Here is a 19,952-nt window from a genome sequence, read left to right as displayed (position 1 = left end):
GCACATTTTTAGCATTTTTCCAGCGCTTGCTAGAGTATGGGGAGCATTGAGTACAGAACTGGGGAGAAAGCAGATTTAAAAAAGAATCGATAGACATGCTTTATCGAAAACACTTGCAACGATTATATATTTCCACAGACTATATCATGACGTCTAAAACAAAGAGGTAATATTACGAAGGAGGTTGAACCTCCTTGATATTACCAAGAAGATGCTCCTACTATTAAATGGTCCGGCACTGTCTTTGTGGCGAAGGCCCGCTTGAGGAGCCGACGCAAAACGCGGACCAATAGAAAGACGCACAAAAAGCCTCAAACTACCTCATGCGGATGGATTGAAAACGAGCCGGATCGGTGAAAATCCAAGCCGATTCGAGCGTTCACATAAAGAAACGATCCGGATCCTTGAAATTTAATCGGATTGCACGTTTAATCCGCTTGTTTTTTTATGAACGTGAACGGGTCGAAATCACCAAGCCGGATCCTACAGTAACATGCTAAAGTTTAATCAACTGTAAAATGACTGTCATGAAGTCAAGAATATCCAAAAGTGAATGCAAATACAAAACACAACATCAAAAACACAAGTCACTGTATATCTTAATTTTACACAGCTATGGCATCTTCCCATCACGACAAAGTCTAACATGTAATAACTAGCACTTGAAAGTTCATCCGTGTTAATAAAAGTCACCCTAGATCAGAGTTGACCTGTAATTTTCGACACAAAAATTGAACTTAACCAAATTTCTCAGTTTCTAAGCAATCCTTACCGTAATTATTCTTAATCTTGCTTGAAAAGTCAAAAATTTGTTTGGGAAATTACAGAACAACTTTGATCCTGGGTGTTAACTATGTGCATATTTCACTTACATATGGTGCTGCAGTGTACATGTTCAATGAATGAGATGACAATAAAGCACTACTATGACATAAAACTATTCACAGGCTGTCTTGTGTTAAACAAATGTGGCCACAAGACAGTAAATACAGGTAAAAAGACTTGTGAAAAAACAACCTTAACAGATCATACAACCTAGCTAGGCTATTCACATAAGCTGTGTAAAAACTGTTCACCCCAGGTGTCAGATATTTTTGTCTTTCGCCGCGCTTCCGCGGCGAAAGGCAATCAGACCGATATTAGATTTCTGTCCGTCCGTCCGTCCGTCCGTCCGTCCGGGTCGACCATGCCATACCGTGCTAGCGAGATATTCTACCCTGCAGATTCGACGGTATTTAAACGTTATGACATACGTATCGGCCTACCATGAATGTGCTGCTTGGTTTGCGGTCCATGCCATATCGTGCTAGCGAGATATTCTACCCTGCAGATTCGACGGCATGTAACGTTATGACATACGTATCGGCCTACCATGAATGTGCTGCTTGGTTTCTGCATGGCTTATAAGCAGGAATTTGCAGAGACGGATGTGAACGGTGAGGATTTCTTCGTAAGATTGTATACAATTTATAAACTAACATGTTCGCTGTTTGGTTATAATAAAACAGACATTGCAGAGAACAGTTTGACATGTCATTTACTTTGTTTTATGGAAAATCACCGCTACAAAATCTAGAATTGTGTAAGATGCGTGCGCCGCATCTGACATGGTGTGGGAGGGGGGCGTATTCGGAAATTTCTTACTCTAAGAAATTTCAGGCTATTTTCGTGTAACAAACTTCTTTCAGCAAAATAGTAGCCCTCGGATGCGTTGAAAATAGAATGACCCACATTTAATTTATAATTTCGAAAGGGAAGATTCTGACCGAGCTCGACGGAGTGAGTCTGACGCGTGACGTCACGACTCCGTCAAGTAAAAGCATAATTGCGTTACTAAAAGAAACGAAACGTTCCATTAAACATATCACGGACCTGTTTTAGTTTAAAATATCTACCTTTCACATGATCTTGCCATTAAAAAAAATATTTCCATTACTGTATATGCCATGTGTTAATATTTTATGTTGTTTATGGTGACAATACTTTGTTTGTTCTTGCAGAAATTCAGGACACATCTACTGATAAATTTGATTACTACAGTGCACTTTCATAAAACCCTGTTGTACTGTAACAGAGCCGTTCTTAACAGCGAAACAATCCGAATAAAGTTAACATCATTCATGCAGTTGTGTTATTATATGTAGTTCAAGTAAAATATACTCTGTGAGAACGACTACCTTACTAAACAGTTATATAACCTAGCACTTGACCAAACTGTGCCAGAGCTGCCAACGTTGCAGACTTGGCACCCACGCTTGACCAAAGTATGCCAAACATTTTTACGTACACAATATAAGTAAGCGAAAGACTAGCTTTTTTCAGAAGCTCTTGTTTTCAGATATTTAGCGGTCAAAGTATGGCATTGTCAAGTTTTGTTTTTTGCTAGAGCTAACAGAGTACTTTGTTACCACCACATACAGAAGAAGCATCCTCATTAGATAGCTTTGCGCATTGCTTACCGTTAGAAGTGTAAAAGTTAGGTGTGACGGGTCATTCAGTGTAATATAACCAGCTGCTGCCGTGCCGCTTGTCTACGCACCTGGTGTGTTATGCCGAAAGGCGGTTATACCAGCTATATAGATACAGAAGTACATTTTGTACACAAAACACATGAGCATTAGCTTAATCCAAGAGAAAAGCCTTCACCTCCTTCAGTTGAATTTGAAGCACAAAGCTTGAGATGAGGTGTAATGCATTTTTGGTGCCTTGCGGCATTGTTACTTCAAAGTAAGCAAAGTACAACAAGTCAACTCTACTCTTCTTGATAAGTGTAGGGGTTTGAAGAACATTAAGAGACCTAAAGAGACAATTCTCATTGATGCCTTCTTAGATTGACCCCAAGTTATCTAATTACAGAAATGTTATTCTTCATCTGCCCAAACTAAATATTCTGGCTTTCAGTATGCAAAACAAGCTGGGCATGTTACTTTCAGATAACTTTCCAAAAAGCCAACTTATTTCATACTATCAGCTAACGGCATGGCCACATTCATTGTAGGCAGCCATACAATTTTGTTACTGGATTTTAAAGCAGGCTGCTGCCACACCGCATGCCTGCGAAGCTGGTGTGTTACGCCGAAGAGCGGTTATACCGGCTATATAGATACAGGCTGCAACAGAACAGAACCCACTGCCAACATGGATCTAAGACAGCCTTTTCCATACCAAAGCAGCTAGGTTTCACAGGACACACACACAGTTACCCCCAGAATGCCCTAAGTGTGTGCTCACAGGAAGATTGTATGACGTACACGACCAGGCCTTAAATAAATGCTGGCCCACTCAGTGACTCACTCACTATCTGGTTTATTGTCTGTTGTTCCCTGTCTTGTGGAGGTTTATCCCCACATAAAGAGACTATAGCTGCCAGTCAGAACACCTCTAGGCTTCATACTTGCCTTGAACATGTTTGATAATTCATTTACTTAACTTCTATTTTGTGGTATGAGGAAAACGAGGTTTTTGCATCATTTTAACTTTGCGGTTGAAACTATTCTGATGTGTGGTGTCATACATTAGAAACTTACATTGGTGGTGTCCTGAATTCACAATGGAGGTCACAAAGAAAATAAAACCACTGCCAAAGTTTCAAGGTCAGTAATGCAGAAGAACATGTCTACAATACCAGGAGAAATGATAGCAATGATAGAGTTTTGTTAATAACGTCAGGGAAAAGTGCAAATTTCTATACAATCTGCAATTTACCCTCCATAGCATATTTTTGTTTGGCAATATGTTTAAATTGTCTTACTGCATTTGTTTAGCGCACTGCCACTTCCTCTACATAAGTGGTGAGACATTTGTCCATACATAGAAGTTCCTGATGGAATCAGACTGAAAAGTTACTTTACCACAACCCTTCTGTCTCCTTAGACTTTGTCAATTGCACATTGTCCTTCAGCTGACTACTTTTAGTAGAAATACACAATCTCAGACCTTTTATTTTATCTAAAACAATATCAGTTCCTTCGCTAGTCTCTAAAACATTAAAACATCCTGGGCTATCTCTGAAACCATGCCTTACAGGACAGCCAGGATTCCCTAATTCTCAGCTCAAATGTATTTGCCAGGAACATTAAGTTTCTTACAAAATATTTCCTTTCAGAAGTCGAACTAGAAAAAAAAACAGCTTGCCTTTTTTCTTCTTTTACCAAAATGATTTAGTGTGAAAACCAGTTCAATATAGATCATATGAATCAAAAAAAGGCTTTACTCCTAAAGGTGCACTCTCACTGCACTTGCGTCAAGCTTGCATCAATGCAGGGTTTGAAAGATACTCAATGAATTGAAGAACCAATTTTCTTACTTTTTGTGTATTTTGTTGTCTTCTAAGTCATACTTTTGTGTATTACGCAATATCTAAATCATAAAAAATCGCAGAAAATAACAAAACAGTGATCATGCAGTGAACAAACCCCGCAGTGACACCAGCTTGAGGCAAGTGCAGTGAGAGTGTACCTTACGGGGTTGCCCAAAAATCACACACTGTCCTGTCCTCTTGGCAAATCAGTCCTTGCCATGCCGTGATCTGGACCCGCCATGCCTATTATGTACATTGTAGCTGGCAAAGATGGCTGATCTGTCAAACTTGAAGTTCAGGAAAGCAGGGGAGGAGAACTTTGGGATGTCCTTGTTATCTGAACTTGATGTTGCAGTGTAGGTGGTCATGGCATCTGTAACACAACCATCAAGGTTAGAAGGCAAAAAAAGAGCTCAAAAGAGAGAAGAGCGAATGACCAAATCAACAGGGACCACATTACAAGAAATGACTGTGTTATTGACTAGGAGAGGCCAAGGTCATAGAAAGGGGAAAATGGACTTTACCTGCAAAGAGATCATCAATTCTTTTCCTATCTGCCCTTCCATTATGTTGGCCCTGGAAAGAAAATCAAAGATAGATATCTGGTATTTGTGATTGAAAGGAAGACATATAAACATATGCATCACTCATGAACATGAATAGACCATACCTTGCAAACATTCACTTTTCTTAAATAGCTCTCTCCAACTGAGTACAAAATGTACTGAAAAGATGACAGCAAGCTGGCTGATTAGGGCAAAGTTTATCAACCTGACCAGTATCACATACTCTGCATATTTGTATCTTTTTAGAGTCACATGGGTTTTTTCATCGGATACATTTTTGGGGGGTTTGAAAAAAATGCAACACATTAAATGCAAACTCACAGATGACTTCTTCTTTCCTTTGCCCTTCCTGTCAGGGGTCTGTCCATCTCCCTCACTGTGCTTGTGCCTGCGTGAGGCTCGTGTAGGTGGCTCCTGTAGATAGGATAAAATGTGCCTGTCTTTTTAAACATGTGAAAAATGCACGCTTTGCCCTCACGCTGTTTAGTAGCATGCATAGTCCAGTAAGTGACCAGGTGGTGGGGAGTTCAAGTTCTGACATGCACGCTACTGGAAAGGGTTGCAATCCTTAGAATGGGACTATAAAGCATGGTCCACTTTTCATTGTGCTTGACACAGAAAGCTAGAGTCATTTCCCCCTTACAAAAAGTCTGTCACAAGCAGTGGAAGATTAGCCCTTTAGTGACCTAAACTGGTCAACAATGACTTTCTCTACATGATTGGTACACAATACAACCACCTGATAGCTGTAAATTCTACGATCAAGATGAATGATAGAGGGATCATTAACCTTAAAATTCAGGTATTCTTCAAACTCCTTCTGGCTCTGCTGTGCGAAGTACAGCTGCTGCTGCGCTCGATGTCTGTCTGTCAGCGCGACGAGACCGTCTTTCTCCGGGGTCCCATCGGGCGCTGTGTCCTGCTTTCTGCCTTTCTGACTCCGATTCATGTTGGTTGTTGACGACGCTGTCTTGGCTACCGCTGTGTCCGTGAGGTGTTTGGAGGGTGGCAGTGAGCTACCGGCTTTCTTTCTAGTTGTGATCCACTTTCTCAAAGTTCTAAGGTGAAAAAAGGAGATGGATACAACTCAAATTGAGGAAAACAGCTTTCATTATAACTTATCTATTTAACTTATTTACTTACTTTTTCGTATAAAATCCTTATGAAGAACTCTTAATTGCTCAAGAAAGACCTGGGTATGTGATATATATGAAAGATGATTTGAAAATGGTCAGAGTCTCAGACATTTCAGGTAGCTTCCGTTACCAATCGTCAGTCACATTGACCAAATCTGTTGAAAAGCGGGTTTTAAACCCTGTGATGTAGTATCCTTACTTGATGAATGGCATGACCATGAAGAAGTTGTTGGGGCTCAGGCCGAGGTTGGTTTTGGGTGTGGTGTCCTTCTTGTGCGCTGGTAGGTCCTCCACTCTGAACCACTTAAGACACTGGACAAAGTCAAGAAAAACAACAGTTGTCAGTCATTTCATAGATATGTAATATACATTGTAATATTATGATGCACCTTGTTGTATCATTATAGCCATCTGAGTAATGTGGGACCTCCTCAGACACAAGATCCCCATTTCATGTCCCTTCTAAGGTGGTTCACAGTTAAACTCTTGGTTCCAATCAGCTGGTAAGTGGGAGACTCTCGATTCTAGTCCGGGATCAGGACCTCTCGTCTTTCGGAAGGGACATAAATGGGGGTCTCGTGTTAGAGAGGGTGCCTTGAGCACATTAAAAGGGGCAGGGCTAGCAACCCCTCTCTGATAAAATATACCCTGCAAATGAAACAGCAAGGAAACTTGCTGCCCTATGTGCACTACAAGGGTTGCAGCAAACAACTTCTGCAGCCAGTACCTTGATCTCCTTTCGTGTCTTAGGTTTGAAGTCTGTTTCCATGGAAACCCCCGCCACAATGTACAGTCGGACCAGCTGTTCGTTCATCCTGTGTTCGATGTACGCCTCTGGATCCAGGAGTGGTGTGATGTCAAAGCTGGTCTCTTCTAAAACCTATGTGTGGAATGGTATTTTGATAAATTTTCAGTTTCAAGAGTTTTTCAAAGGCATTTATTTGATTTAATAGTACTAAATTACTACTAATAAAATCTGTAGAAAAACAACAAGCTCATACTTTGAACAAGGAAACTTCATGCAATCACTCAGTATTTAGCATGCCCCATATCACAGAACCAAAATTCCCTTCTTTTACTAACATAATTAATGTTGACCTTTATTGGTCAACCAGTACAACAACACACATTTCAGTTTCAGACCAATCCTGACATTCCATCACCAAAGGCAGTTCAACCAATGACAGCACGATATCTAGCAGTTTATTTTGATCGATGTCCACATGTCAACTTCAATATCAATCTTACACATTTTTGTTGCCTTGTTGCAATAACATAACTGTTCAGGCATTTTACTGAAATTTGATAAGCAGCAAGTTTCCAGTACCTCTCTGATAGCACAAGTGTCCTCAGGCTCATCTTTGTTCACTTTACCCTTAGGAAAACCCCAGCTGGCTTTGGCTAGATATCCTTGAACAAGTAAAACCTGTAAACAATAACATTGAGTTACAAACTTACATGTAACATCATTAGCCAAACACAATGCTGGTTAAAGTGCATATGACCAAGGTATTGGCTCCCTGGCATCCTTAGGACTCCCTTAACTGCATTTTAAGAATCTTTTTTGAGAAGGGTGCTTAAAAGATACCCTGTTTATCTCAAATATATTATACATATCACAAAATGTATATATGTACACATGTATCCTATGAAATAATGGAACAAACTATCACCAAAAGAAAATATATTCTAGTACATGTATATTATAACTATAAAGGCAAAAACACATTCATCTGTATTGAAATATTTTCTTACTAGTACTTATACTACTTTCAATTAATTTATACTACTTTAACTTCAATTGATTTATACTACTTTAACACTACACTGTATATAGTCTAGAGTACTATAAAGGCAAACATTTCAATCTACTTAATGATGATAATTGCATTGAACATCCATATTCTTACATTTTCAAGTGATTCATCAAGAAGGATGCCACCATATGTAGGAACGCTCATTTTGTAACTTCTCCACTCAGCCATTATGTTATCCACAGTGTCCACGTGGTCATTCAGGAAGGGACAGTGCTTGAAGAGTGCAAAAAGTCGTTAAGATCAAACAAAAAATATTGTCTTCCTTTCACCACAGGAGGTGAATTTTTCAGATTGAATCAATGGAACATCAAGTCAGACGTTCTGTGTTGGAGAAGAGTTAAGACCTAAAGGATCCCACTGCAAACATTGAAAAAGTAGCAGTCCTTCCCTAAGTGTGAGTGGTTCAAACTTTTCAAGTTTCAATGCTCTTCCACTTTTTCAGTCCAGTCTTACACAACTTGTAGTTGTACATGTACCTATTTTGTACGGTACATAACAGGCAGTTTTCTGGTTATGCAAAACAATTGAACAAAAAAATTAGATCTGCATATTGCTCAGAAGAAGGATATTAATTGAGGAGAAATCCCTCATGCCACAGGACGGCAGCTCCGGTCGCTCCTGTCGGAAGAAGTCGAGGTAGAACCAGTGAGCGAGCTCGATCTGGAAACACACCCGGATCAGGTCATCTCTCTCTTCACTGGGGATGTTGATGATGAAACGACTGGAGAAAAACACAACTTGTTAACGATCATCTGATGGCATTCATGAAATACAATATACAGTAAATACAGTATGTTTCCTCTTTCTACAATGTGTTTCATTTTTTTTTATTGTTGTACATCAATTACAAAAGCCGCCACCAGCAATGCTTTTAGCAACAAGCTAGAGCAATTTTAAATTTATGAATGTTAGCGTCACCTAGATTTTGAGTAACTGAGAATTTGTAAGCATTAGTTTACGGAATCTTTGACTTTACAGTTGAATAAAAATACTAGAAGCAATGCAAGGAAATGCTGGTTCCTGTTCAGGGGTGTCACAAGTTTGCTGATCTAGTGACGATGAAACGACAAAGTTAATAAAATTGCCGGTCGATTTTATGACATACAATACACAGTGAGGAACAACACCTTCAAGCTTTTTTGGTCCCCGCAGTTCAGTTTCACTTCAATCTCTACGCGCTCAACACCAAGAAACATTTCAACACAGAGAACAAGATATAACTTGTAATTTTCTTACCCTACAATCACACATAAAAGGACACGAAATATATAAACACATTAATTTTCTCCAGTTTATAGAGAATATGAAGAGAAAACTGCATGCGCAGGATCAAAACCCTACCTAGTAGAGTAGGGTATACGGGTTTAGAGTCTTCGGTGAGTTAAACGAAAGAAGAAGAGGAGGAAGAAGAGTTTTTCGAGAGACGAAAGCCCTCTCCACAACAAAAACAGACGCCACAAACAAAACAATCATGTTTTCGTAACTCACCTACAAAGATCATCTAAAACATCGGTAGGTATGGCCACCGTCGACATTTCCATACCTGTGTCATACACACAAAAAAGAAAGAAAAGAATTCCCGATTATTAATATTATACCGTTATAACCAGATCGATATTCGAGACATGTCAGACATCAGCGGATCGATCAAAACAAAGATGGCGGCTGTCTCGCAGAATCTCGCCTCTCCTTTCCTGCTTCAAACGCCCGAGAGTAGACGAGAACAGTAAAATTCGACATTTGAAGCAGAACTGTTAATTCCGGGACGAAGTAATTCGCTACCTTTTAAAAGGAAACCGGGGACCAAATCACCGACTGGAGCCCCGAAGCTCTGACTGACCGGGAAAGAAATGACAAACTGGGATTTCCGTTGACCACGTGACGTTTTGACCCGCTGTTGACCTTTAAAGATGGCGGCCTCCACAAGAAAGTTTTGTCGCCTTTCCGCATAGCTTTTGTATTTCGAAGCAAGTAAATAGGTGATCTGGTAACAGCTATTCAGGCATTGACCGCATCCTAGACGCGCTGTAACTATGTTAAACCGGTTAGCGTGTCTCAGAGTAACGTCCCACCTACGAAATGTTCCTTGGGCAGCGGTAGTGTCGGGACGCAGTGCTGTCAGCTCAAGAAACTTTCATGAAGACTTTCTAGACAAGCGAATCAAAGCACGGCTTAGGAATAATCCGTTTGAAGAGCCCAATGCCGGAGAAGCGTCACAGGACCTGGATAGGTGAGATTAAATTAGTAACCAGCTGCTGCCGCGCCGCGTGCCTGCGAAGCTGGTGCTTTACGCCGAAGGGCGGCTATACCGGCTATATAGATATTTCTATACAGATACAGATATTCAAACCGTACATCTTCTACACTGTGTTGTATGGGCAAACTCGACTGATAATTTGTTAAATAACAAGCGAGCACTGACGAATTCTTACTGAGTCATGAGTTAGCGGATGAGGCTTTGAGAGACCGCTTTGAGAGGCTACTAGCTAATACTACAGACAGGGCATTGAATAATTTGTGTACATTTAAGATAACAATATTCACTTACTCAGACTTTCAGGTAACCGGCTGACAGGTTGAGGTTGAAGAATCCTCTCAGGCGTTTTTGGCCACTATCGGCTCTTGCTACAGACTGGCCAAGCTTACTGAACACACAGCCTTTATGTCTCAATAGTCAGGGAAAATAATCTTTTGTTATTAATAGACCTGGCCTGTGACTCTTTAGCACTCAAGTACAAGTCTGGCCTTGGGCCAAGTGCCTTTGTGTTGCATATCAGGTTGGCAGACGAATACTGATTAGTCATTATACCTCAGGTAAGTGCAAACAGAATACAGGGATTAAAAAGTTAACATCAAAGGCACGGGTATACAAAGAAGGTTTAGATCAAAGACATAGTTGTACATACATACATATTCAAGATACAGCTACCAATAATTGAATTACACATGAATCATAATCAAGTTTATCGAAGCTGAATAGGCTACCCAGGTGTTTGAAAATAAACAAAACAAAAACAAAGGTAGAAACACCACTATTACAGGGGGTCTGGAACACCACCTGAACTGTATGCTCCATTGTAACTTCAACTTTGGTTATCTGAGGTGCACCTTTCGACTTTGCTATACTGAGGAGATTATAGTCTCTATTAGCTATACAAATAAGTTGTCCATAATAGTAATACACACCTTATCCATAAGATACTGATACTTTTTTCATTCAGTAATATAATATTATTCAATCAACAGACATGTTTGTGCATAGTATGATACCTCCTGGAGTCCATGGTTTATTTTTTACAATTATACACTTAATTTATTAATCTGTACTTGCAGAGAAATGAGAAGGCGATCAATGAGTAAAAAGAAGGCCATCATTGCTAGAAAATACGGTTTCAAACCAAAGGGAGCTCAACCCCGCTTGCTGACGTGGGATGCCATAGAACACATCTACTTCCTGCGAGCTGAACACCCAAAGGAATGGCCGCTGGAGAGACTTGCAGAAGGCTTTGGAGTGGACGTTGATGCAATCATACGAGTCTTGAAAAATAAACACAAACCATTGTCTGAGGAAAAGAGAGCAGTTCACGATGAGCAGGCCCTGGCCAATCGCAGAAGGCTCGGCCTCCCAGCCCTCCTGCCAATACGGCCTGAACAGAGGGTAAAGAAGGCACTGCCACAGGGGTTAAAGAAAGTCCTGCCACAGACGAAAGTAAAGCAGCTGTCACCTGCCCAGAAGGAGATGGTTCTCCATCTTGGACAGATGAAGCAAAGACTGGAACAAAGACAACAAAGAGCAATCACAGCCGGCCCAGCAAGAACGGTGGAAGACAGCATTGTAGAAGTTCAAACACGTGAACCACAACATCTTGAAGATACAGTGAAGGGCACATGGACACCGCAACAAGACAGCAAAGATAATAGGAGTGGACATGAAGCTGCTAGAGAAGACTCTGGTGCTGATGATGATGATTATACAGTAGAAGAAATTGATTTTGACTTGATGCAGGAGAGATTTGAAGATATAGTAGAAAAGTACCCAAATGTTGATGATGGTGAAGTAGTGGAGGAAGATGGCCAGTTCTTCACAAAAGATGGAGATTTTTTGTATAAAGTGTAAAAGATATGATGATGATAAAAGATATGTAGTTTTTGTGTGAACAAATTTTGATCTTTATTGCATTGAAATATGAGTTGAAAATAGCATTTACTGCCATGGTGATCATAGCATTGCGATACTATTCTTATCATCAGTATTTTGTCATTCTCTTCTAACGTCTAAGCTCAGTAGTCAATAGGCTCAAAATATGTCATGAAAAACAAGACATTCAAGTACAACATGGATAGCATCAAATTTTGGCTGCATTGCAGATATAGATGGACATGGTCTATACACAAATACTACATTGCATTTTCACTTCTTACAAGCATTTTGTCCAAGCAAATGTTGAGGAGAATTGAAGAGGTTGTTATGTTTCCTGACTGCAGACCTCTTTGACATTTGAGGTGGGTGGCTATCAACAAAGCCCATCAGTCAGAAAAGTTTTGATCTTCCTCCACATCATCTGCTAGGGGATTTTAGGAATTCTAAAAATGTAGCTCTCTGCACTATATCCTTGAAAGGTGCATCAGTTCCCCCTGACCATTTCACATCAATGAACAGTTGCTTTTCATCTGCAAAAACACTGACTTTGGTCATGACTTTTAACTATAATGTTTAATTCATTCAGTATTGGCACTTGTACAAATGTGTTATGAATTAGTTATCTTACATTAAAGTTGTACAGACAGTTATCTCAATATCAATGTATCTCAGCTTGTGCAACAATTGTTGAGTCTTACTCCTAGCAACCTGCCCAACAGTTAGTGGCCCCCTCTCAGAACCAGTAACTATCACCCCTCCCAAATAATCCCCAGCAAGAGATTGTGTGATCCCAGGCTAATCAAGGAGCTATCATCAATAACGAAAGCTCCTTGGGTTGATAAAAGCGCCTTGGGCTAGTCAAATGTCCATCTCCTTTAAGCATGTAACCAGGTTGCCCATTCCCAAAGCCTGAAGATGTTTGCTAAGTGCAGTCTTGTCTGCACGGCTGGGGTTCTTCCCACGCCAGCGCATGAAGGTCTGGAAAGCCAGCTCAGCTGTGTCTTCTTCCTTGGCTTTGTCCTGTAATGGATGGATACAAAGAAAAATTTGTGAAGAACTTCAGGATTTCCTTTTGATAAAGAAAATGTGATATCATTTAGAAGTGGATGAAGTCAAATATTGAATCATGACATGGTCAGATCCTGGAGAGCAAGCTAGAATTAAACTAGCCTGAAGTACGACCCCCCTTGCTTTTGTCCACTCCCTACTGTCACTAGAAGACTTGTTGGTGTAGCGACTATTGAGAGAAGAGCAAAGGCTGGATTCCAAGCTAAGAAAAACTTGGTTGACTGCTAATCTTGAAATGTTCTTGTCATCCCAAGTCTTTACAGTGTATATGAGTTGTACTAAATACATATGTGTGCGCGGAAGGGTTGTTGATCATGCAGATAAGCACCTTGATTGCCCCTATGTTAGCCTCGGATAGCCCCAGTTCCCGAGCGATGGGTCTCCACTGGTGAGCCCCCACCCTTAGTGACAGTCTGTTGAAGACCCGCGGCATTTCTGAAACGATAAAGGAAACTTTGTAGAACAAGCATACGTATGTTGAAAAAGTTGTCATGCATAATGACAACACAGACAGTTAACATGTGTTCCTTGATCACTGTTCAAAATCAGGACCTGGTTGGGCTGTTCGAGGAAAGGAAAGATAGAATTCAAATTCACTGAAAATATATGCTCATGACTATTTTTCAACGATTTGTGTGTTGTGTTGTGTTGTGTTGATACTTTTTGTTCCAACGAACTGCCAGGACTGAAACCAGTTTGGACATGTGACCCTAGCATTGATTGACGTATGCTATACTGCGAGCTTATTGCACTACATATGAGACTATAGATTGCTGAAAAGATTGTAGAAATCTGCCAATAGACAGATGACTTGGCAGAAGGATTACAGCCTGCGGCCTTGGAGTGGGAAATGTACCTTTCCTGCATGCAGACGGACTCGCATGGCTAATAAATCCCGTTTTGCCGAATTCAACTATCCGTACCCCCATACATACTATAAAGACCTAGTTGAGGCTAACATGCACTTACAATGGTAAGACGGACGTTGGGTTAGAGAGCCTACCTTCTGCTTCCCTCTTCTTCCTATCCTCCTCTAAGAAACAGAAGATGGCCTTGATGCCCTGCTTGCAGACGTCTTGCGGAGGGTAGACCAACTGTGGGTTCTTCTCGACGTTGAACTTCTTCAAACGTGTGAGCTTGTCTAGGCATGTAGGGAGTCGCTTCAGCCGGTTTGTTCCAACGTCTAGCTCCCTGTGTCAGGCGAAAGATCATTTTTCAAATTAAAGCCCATATACATACAGCAGACAAAACCTAGGACTTAATATTGTAGAGTTGACATGTACTTTTCACAAGGATCACATTTAGATACAGGTTTTACATTGATGACATGTGTTAGTAGAAAAATTGATTTACAAGCTGACCACTATTAGAAATTTCGCAGGGGGTAACAACTGACCTCAAGTTTCTTAGAAAACTTATGTTATCTGGTAGAGCCTCCAGCTTGTTGTGGTCGAGGTATAGTTCCCTCAGATGACGAAGGTTTTCTATGCTGTCCGGAACGTTCCGGAAAGCGTTGCTGTCCAGACCCAGGACTCTTAGCCTCACCAACGTCCCGATCTCCTCCGGAATCACAGTGAACTTCTCCCCTCCTCCCCATTGGCCGAGGTAAAGCTTCTCTAGTGACGTCAGGTCTAAGACCTCCTCGGGAAAGTCTTCGAACTCGTTGGAGGCGATGCTCAGTTCGCGGAGGTAACGGAGCTTGCCGATGTCCCTCGGGAGGAACGCGATGCGGTTCTGGTTGGCGAACAGGCTTTCCAGGTTGGACAGTCTGCTAAGACCTTCAGGGAACTCTTCGATCCTGTTCTTCCCCATCTTGAAGAAGAAAAAAAGGTTGTTGGTTTTACAATCGGAAAGTAAAATATTCAAGGACGCAATTACACCGTTGAGCGCATCAGACGGACTTTCAGTCAGTAAGATGTAGTCCAAAAAGAGCTTTGTTGTTGGCTAAAGTTCATCCACGCAAGTACGTCAGCTACATTTAAGTCCATCCTTAAATGTTTCGCAGATTTTAGTATCTATATTCTACACATTAGAAGTACCGGTAGCTAATTCTGAAAGACTTATTGATACTCACCGCTAGCTCTTTAAGATTCTCAAGATTGCAAACGTCCTCCGGTAACTTGACCAACTTGTTTTCTGACAGACCCAGCTCTTCGAGATTGCTCAATTGGCCAATCTGTAATGAAGTAAAAAAAAAAAAAAGACTTAGAATAGCGAAAGTAGATGCTGAATGAACAATGACAGTATTTGAAAGATGATGATGATAGGGAGAGGAGAATGATGATGACCACACGCGTGTAATAATAAGTGTATTCACCAAATTTCAAGTCATTGTGGTCATGACAGTCGACGTTCTTATCAAAATCAGCAGGAAAGCGGCGAGGAAAACAAAGGTGAACTGCGCATGGCGTTTTACTTACATGGAACCTACGAAGACATTGTCAAAATGTCTGCCGAGGATTCCATTCGCATTTCATCTAGAAATAAAGGGATCCGACTTTTGGCAAGGCAAGTTGACCCAAATACCTCAGGTCAAGCTCAATTGTCCATGTTTTTTCCTCTCTCTTACCTAACGCTACTGGGTGTCCTTCATGAAAGATTTTGTACTTTATAACTAAGCCCGAAATTTGAGTTGTGCACCTTTATAATATTTCCTGGTGAGGCCTCTCGTTGACTCACCTGTGCTGGGATACTCCTCAGGTTGTTTCCCTCCAACCTCAGCACGAGGAGGCTCTCCATCTTCCCCATCTCCTCCGGCAGGTACGTCAGCTTGTTTTCCTCCAGGTTCAGCCGCAGCAGGTTCACCATCTCTCCGATCGATGCAGGCAGCGTCATCAGCTTGTTATCCCTCAGCCACAGCTCCCGCAGGAAGAGAAGATTTCCGAGCTCGTCCGGGAGTGACGTCAGCTTATTCCTAGAGAGACCGAGTTTCTGAAGGTTCATCAGCAAACCGATTGAGTCTGGTAACGACTCCAATTGGTTACCGGTCAACCAAAGTTCACGCAAGACCTGTAAGTTAGAGATATCGTCGGGAATGGATTGCAACTTGTTTCTGTCGAGGTCTAGTATGTCCAGCCCCTTCAAACTCAACACGACTGCCGGAATCTGTTGGAGACTGCAGTGAATGAGACTGATGTGTGCCAACTTTTGTGCGTTACCAACCTCGTCTGGTAGGTCTTCCAGTCTGTGATTATTTGAAACATTCAAGTATCTAAGGTTTGGCAACGTTCCGATTTCACCTGGCAACGACTCTAGATCATTGTCTTGGAGGAGCAATCCCTCGATTTCTTTGATCTCAAACACTTCTTGAGGAATTGTCTCAAGATTTTTGTTGCTCAAGTCAAGAGTTAAATACCCTCTGTCGGGATCTTTGTACAGTTCCGCCCGATAGTCGACCACTATTGGTTCGGTGGGTTCCTCCGTCTCTTCTGGGAAATGTGCCACCGGTGACTCCCCCTGCTCGGCTTCTGGGGCGTACTGGGGGTCCTCTGGTGAGGATGAACACTCATCTCGACTGGTCTGGCGTCGTAACTGCGAAAGTTTCAAGACAAAAACGCTCACTGAATTGTATCATAATGTGGATAACAACATTTTTGTACACGGAACACATCGCAGTGTTTTATTCCAACGACATTTGGGTGACGGTCTGTCAACTTTAATTTTGAAGAAATATTTCTGCTTATTCTTAGATGATTACAGATGATAATCTTGCCTTAGATTATGATTAAAAACTCTGATTCTATGGCAGTGTCAAAGCTCAAGGCATCATCATTTCAGTATATATCTGAAAACGATAGTTTTATGTAAACACTTCAAATGTGTGTGAGACGTTGTCCCATGGGTTGTTGTGTCGATTGGTATTGAACAACGCATTGTTTATTTGACTGTTTAGAATAAATGTTCCTGGCGCGAAATACAGACACCCCCTTTTCTACCATGCCTTAAGATACACAAAAGAACACAATCATACCCCTTTAGTTTACACAGGGTTAGGTTATGGGACAAACATACCACGACTAACATATCTTTTGTGACAAAGGTGTAAACTTACATATTAGTTTCAGTCAAACCTCACTACCGTTTGGTTCGTTCTTCGGATGTCACAAACTAGATAATTACAACAATACAATCCTGCCTTATTCTACAGTGATAGTTCGTCCGATACAAAGACAAGTCTTCAACGTCAGAAATTTTTGTGTGAGCAATTGCACGTAAACTTCGATCTGTCAATCACACCAATCTATCGAACCTTACGGTATAACATGTTTCTTCTTAAAACATGTCGTTTCACAACCCTTACCAAAGGTAACTTGAGTTGTAGCTCACAAATGGAAGTACTATAGCCTCCCTACAGTAAAATCTTCGCTACATGGCCATAAAGCACCAAGCACAACGTCACCGATAAGCAGCGATTACTGTTGCAACTTGCAAGGGCCATACAAGCGTTTGAGTACCAGATTCCGGTACGGCTATACTGTCTATAGCTATCGGCACGCCACGTTCCCTTCTTACCGGGCTAGCCGGGGTGCTCTGTCGGGGTATGGAGAGCTCCTGTCCGTCCACACGCAGACGCTGGGGACGTAAGACGTTCATGCCTCTACCTGGGCAGCGTCGGTGAAGTCAGAGACAGTTCTACAGCACTCGACATTTCGAGTGGTAGGGCTCGCTGCGCCTTACACACCTCGGCCGCCTGGAAGACTAAGGATTGTAGATTAAGTGTAGTTCAATGGGGGTAAGAAATCCAACCCTTGCGCGAACGCTATTTGTAGGCTATTCAATTGTTGCTAGGTTACCGGATAGGCCGGCAGGTATCGGGTAACGCGCTGTACCTGGCCCTGGCGCCGGTAAACCTGTATAGTTTTTCTGGTGTGTCACTTAGAAGTCACTCTGGCAACAGTTTGACCTGCTTTTGTGAAGAGACAATTGAACGATTTGGCAGACGAAAACAAATTGATTAACCCGTTACGTAATTACACGAGACCATTCTGTAACTTAACGATCAATCTCGTACCGACTGTTTCCTCTAGTTTTACAGGAGAGAAATTTGTTTTTCGCCTGACAGCAGAAATTTTCCTTCATTAAGACCCAGGAGTTCAGTGTGATCTTGCTACACGAAAAAAAAAATACGCCTTACAAATTTACCTGCCAAACAGTAACACAATTGTGAACTAAGGGTCAAATTCCGCCGCAGCCCCTACCCTTGACCAAACAAACCTTACACTAAAGACTCAGCATTCTGTGAACAATGCAAGCATCTTAACTTTAGTCACTCCAGTCGCCACTGGTGTTGCAAATTGGCCGGCATTGTTGGAGACACAAAGTACAGGGTACAAGTACCACTTGACTACCCTACAAGATTAATAAATAGACAAAAAAACTTGTTGTATATACAAATATCAGGCCACACTACTTGAAATAACTTGTCAATAGATATTTCTGGTCAAAGTATAGGGTATAGGTACACTTCTAGGCCGGCTTCTCTCCTTTGCCAACTTTTGATACTATCTTATGCTACCGTAGGATCTGCTTGGAGATTAGGTCACGTCATCCCTCAAGAGGCGACACCGAGTTCGACGAAATGCAGACAAACCAGGATCCGCCAGATGTCGCGCAGGACTGGACGTCATTAAAGACGTAGAAAGCACCCCTTCACACTTTCTTCCAACGAAGGGAAGCCACTAGGGGGCCCAAAATCTAATTTCGTTATTTTGTCAACACCTACCAACATACGACATAGTAAAGGTCCAGCCGACTTCTTGGTCCTTCTTGAGTTATCTTGCGAAGATATAATCTTCACACCAAAGGTATTTTAAAACAATACGGCGTCTTTGCTGTGTTTCAAGGGCTTCTTAATTTAAGAGGCAATTCTCCTTGTTTAAAAAGGCAATTATCCTTGGACACAGAATCATAAAGCTATCACTTTATTGCTGCAAAACGAACTATTGGTCTTCTCTCGTATATTCGTGAAATACGTGAGTACGAATATATCGTACATTATGTCACACGGCCGCGGGTTACTCTATCTACCATATATACACTAGAACAAACACGGGAGTTCACTACTAGTATTATAAACGCCTGTGGTTTAGTATCGTTGGATCAAAATAAGCAGTGTGCGTTTATGCCACAGTCTATATAATGTAATGCATTCACACATATGTGCCTCTGACTAGCATTCTACGAAGTATACACAACACTTTGTACTGTCATGGTATCTTGCGCAAGTTACTAGTCAGTCACTCCGCCTTAACCCTATTCAGACCGGGGGGGGGCTTTTGAGGCCCGCGCCTACTTTGATGTCCTATAACGCCAGAACGGCTTACGCTAGGGCCACCAAATTTGGTGAGTTTTCCTAAAATATTGTTGGCAACAATTTTACGAAGTTTAAAAAAATTTTCCATATTTTCGTGTTGCCATGGCAACCGTTTGTTGACAGGCTGTTTTGCCAAGAATCACTATTTTTGGTTCTAACAATGTATTTTTCACATTTATTTGCTATATTACTGCTATTTTGTTACATAAATAAAATCTTATATTATCTAGCATATCTTTCATAATTATATATGCATAAATTATGCTAATTTGATGACGTCATCAGTCTAAAATCCAAGATGGCGGACCGTATGGCCTGATCAAGAATAACGAGCTAATTATCCCTTAAAATTTATAACTACCTGGTATTTTTTCATCAAAAACCATCTAAATGAATGTATTTAGTCTATTTCCATTGCCCTTTGTGATTATTTGTTGCAAAAAAAAGTATTTTTAAAAATTCAAGGTGATGGATATAATATGGTGGAGTCCAACTGGTATCTTAGATGTGTATGACGTCATTTTATGACGTCATTTTGACGTCATTGATGTTGCTATTGGCAACGCAAGTCGTAATAAACATTATTATTCTGTTATCTGCACTTGTTGTTA

At 41.2% G+C, this 19,952-nt stretch overlaps 3 protein-coding genes across 5 annotated transcripts; 1 reads left to right on the top strand and 2 right to left on the bottom strand.

The window, feature by feature from the left end:
* Positions 1–4,420: 4,420 nt before the first annotated feature.
* Positions 4,421–10,431, bottom strand: LOC118410364 (m7GpppN-mRNA hydrolase-like). 3 transcript variants are annotated; one of them, XM_035812052.1, is made up of 11 exons: positions 10,368–10,431; positions 9,308–9,362; positions 8,389–8,540; positions 7,913–8,040; positions 7,330–7,428; positions 6,730–6,882; positions 6,202–6,314; positions 5,657–5,924; positions 5,188–5,280; positions 4,825–4,876; positions 4,421–4,673 (listed from the first exon to the last, which is right to left on the bottom strand). In XM_035812052.1, the coding sequence occupies exons 2-11, from the start codon at positions 9,358–9,360 to the stop codon at positions 4,507–4,509; spliced, it is 1,278 nt and encodes a 425-aa protein (XP_035667945.1). In that variant the 5' UTR covers positions 9,361–9,362; positions 10,368–10,431; the 3' UTR covers positions 4,421–4,506. The 3 variants fall into 3 exon arrangements, with proteins under 3 accessions (XP_035667945.1, XP_035667944.1, XP_035667943.1); XM_035812051.1 differs by lacking the exon at positions 10,368–10,431 and adding an exon at positions 9,892–10,041; XM_035812050.1 differs by lacking the exon at positions 10,368–10,431 and adding an exon at positions 9,602–9,717 and having other exon boundaries at positions 4,482–4,673.
* On the top strand, positions 9,605–12,616 carry LOC118410367 (neugrin-like). Its single transcript, XM_035812054.1, has 2 exons — positions 9,605–10,049; positions 11,153–12,616. The coding sequence occupies exons 1-2, from the start codon at positions 9,853–9,855 to the stop codon at positions 11,934–11,936; spliced, it is 981 nt and encodes a 326-aa protein (XP_035667947.1). The 5' UTR covers positions 9,605–9,852; the 3' UTR covers positions 11,937–12,616.
* Positions 12,617–12,749: 133 nt separating this feature from the next.
* On the bottom strand, positions 12,750–18,382 carry LOC118410355 (leucine-rich repeat protein SHOC-2-like). The gene is made up of 7 exons (XM_035812038.1): positions 17,541–18,382; positions 15,708–16,559; positions 15,103–15,204; positions 14,425–14,840; positions 14,032–14,219; positions 13,357–13,463; positions 12,750–12,980 (listed from the first exon to the last, which is right to left on the bottom strand). Exons 1-7 carry the CDS (start codon positions 17,619–17,621, stop codon positions 12,819–12,821), a joined length of 1,908 nt encoding a protein of 635 aa, XP_035667931.1. The 5' UTR covers positions 17,622–18,382; the 3' UTR covers positions 12,750–12,818.
* Positions 18,383–19,952: the final 1,570 nt, after the last annotated feature.

This window comes from Branchiostoma floridae, chromosome 2, assembly GCF_000003815.2.
Source record: "Branchiostoma floridae strain S238N-H82 chromosome 2, Bfl_VNyyK, whole genome shotgun sequence".
Classification (NCBI taxonomy): domain Eukaryota; kingdom Metazoa; phylum Chordata; class Leptocardii; order Amphioxiformes; family Branchiostomatidae; genus Branchiostoma; species Branchiostoma floridae.
The sequence above is the reverse complement of the archived record's forward strand: the minus strand, read 5'-3'. Positions and strand labels throughout refer to the sequence as shown.

What these genes read in the sequence shown, in the direction of transcription:
- LOC118410364 (XM_035812052.1), bottom strand. Translation starts at nt 9,360, where the DNA reads ATGGAAATGTCGACGGTGGCCATACCTACCGATGTTTTAGATGATCTT. An exon ending in GAGGGATTTCTCCTCAATTA is followed by an intron (nt 8,041 to 8,388) that starts ATATCCTTCTTC and finishes GACTTTTTGCAC; the next exon opens with TCTTCAAGCACTGTCCCTTC. An exon ending in ATGGTCATGCCATTCATCAA is followed by an intron (nt 5,925 to 6,201) that starts GTAAGGATACTA and finishes TTTTCACCTTAG; the next exon opens with AACTTTGAGAAAGTGGATCA.
- LOC118410367 (XM_035812054.1), top strand. Translation starts at nt 9,853, where the DNA reads ATGTTAAACCGGTTAGCGTGTCTCAGAGTAACGTCCCACCTACGAAAT. An exon ending in GCGTCACAGGACCTGGATAG is followed by an intron (nt 10,050 to 11,152) that starts GTGAGATTAAAT and finishes CTGTACTTGCAG; the next exon opens with AGAAATGAGAAGGCGATCAA.
- LOC118410355 (XM_035812038.1), bottom strand. Translation starts at nt 17,621, where the DNA reads ATGAACGTCTTACGTCCCCAGCGTCTGCGTGTGGACGGACAGGAGCTC. An exon ending in AGAATCTTAAAGAGCTAGCG is followed by an intron (nt 14,841 to 15,102) that starts GTGAGTATCAAT and finishes TTCTTCTTCAAG; the next exon opens with ATGGGGAAGAACAGGATCGA. An exon ending in AGTTTTCTAAGAAACTTGAG is followed by an intron (nt 14,220 to 14,424) that starts GTCAGTTGTTAC and finishes CGCCTGACACAG; the next exon opens with GGAGCTAGACGTTGGAACAA.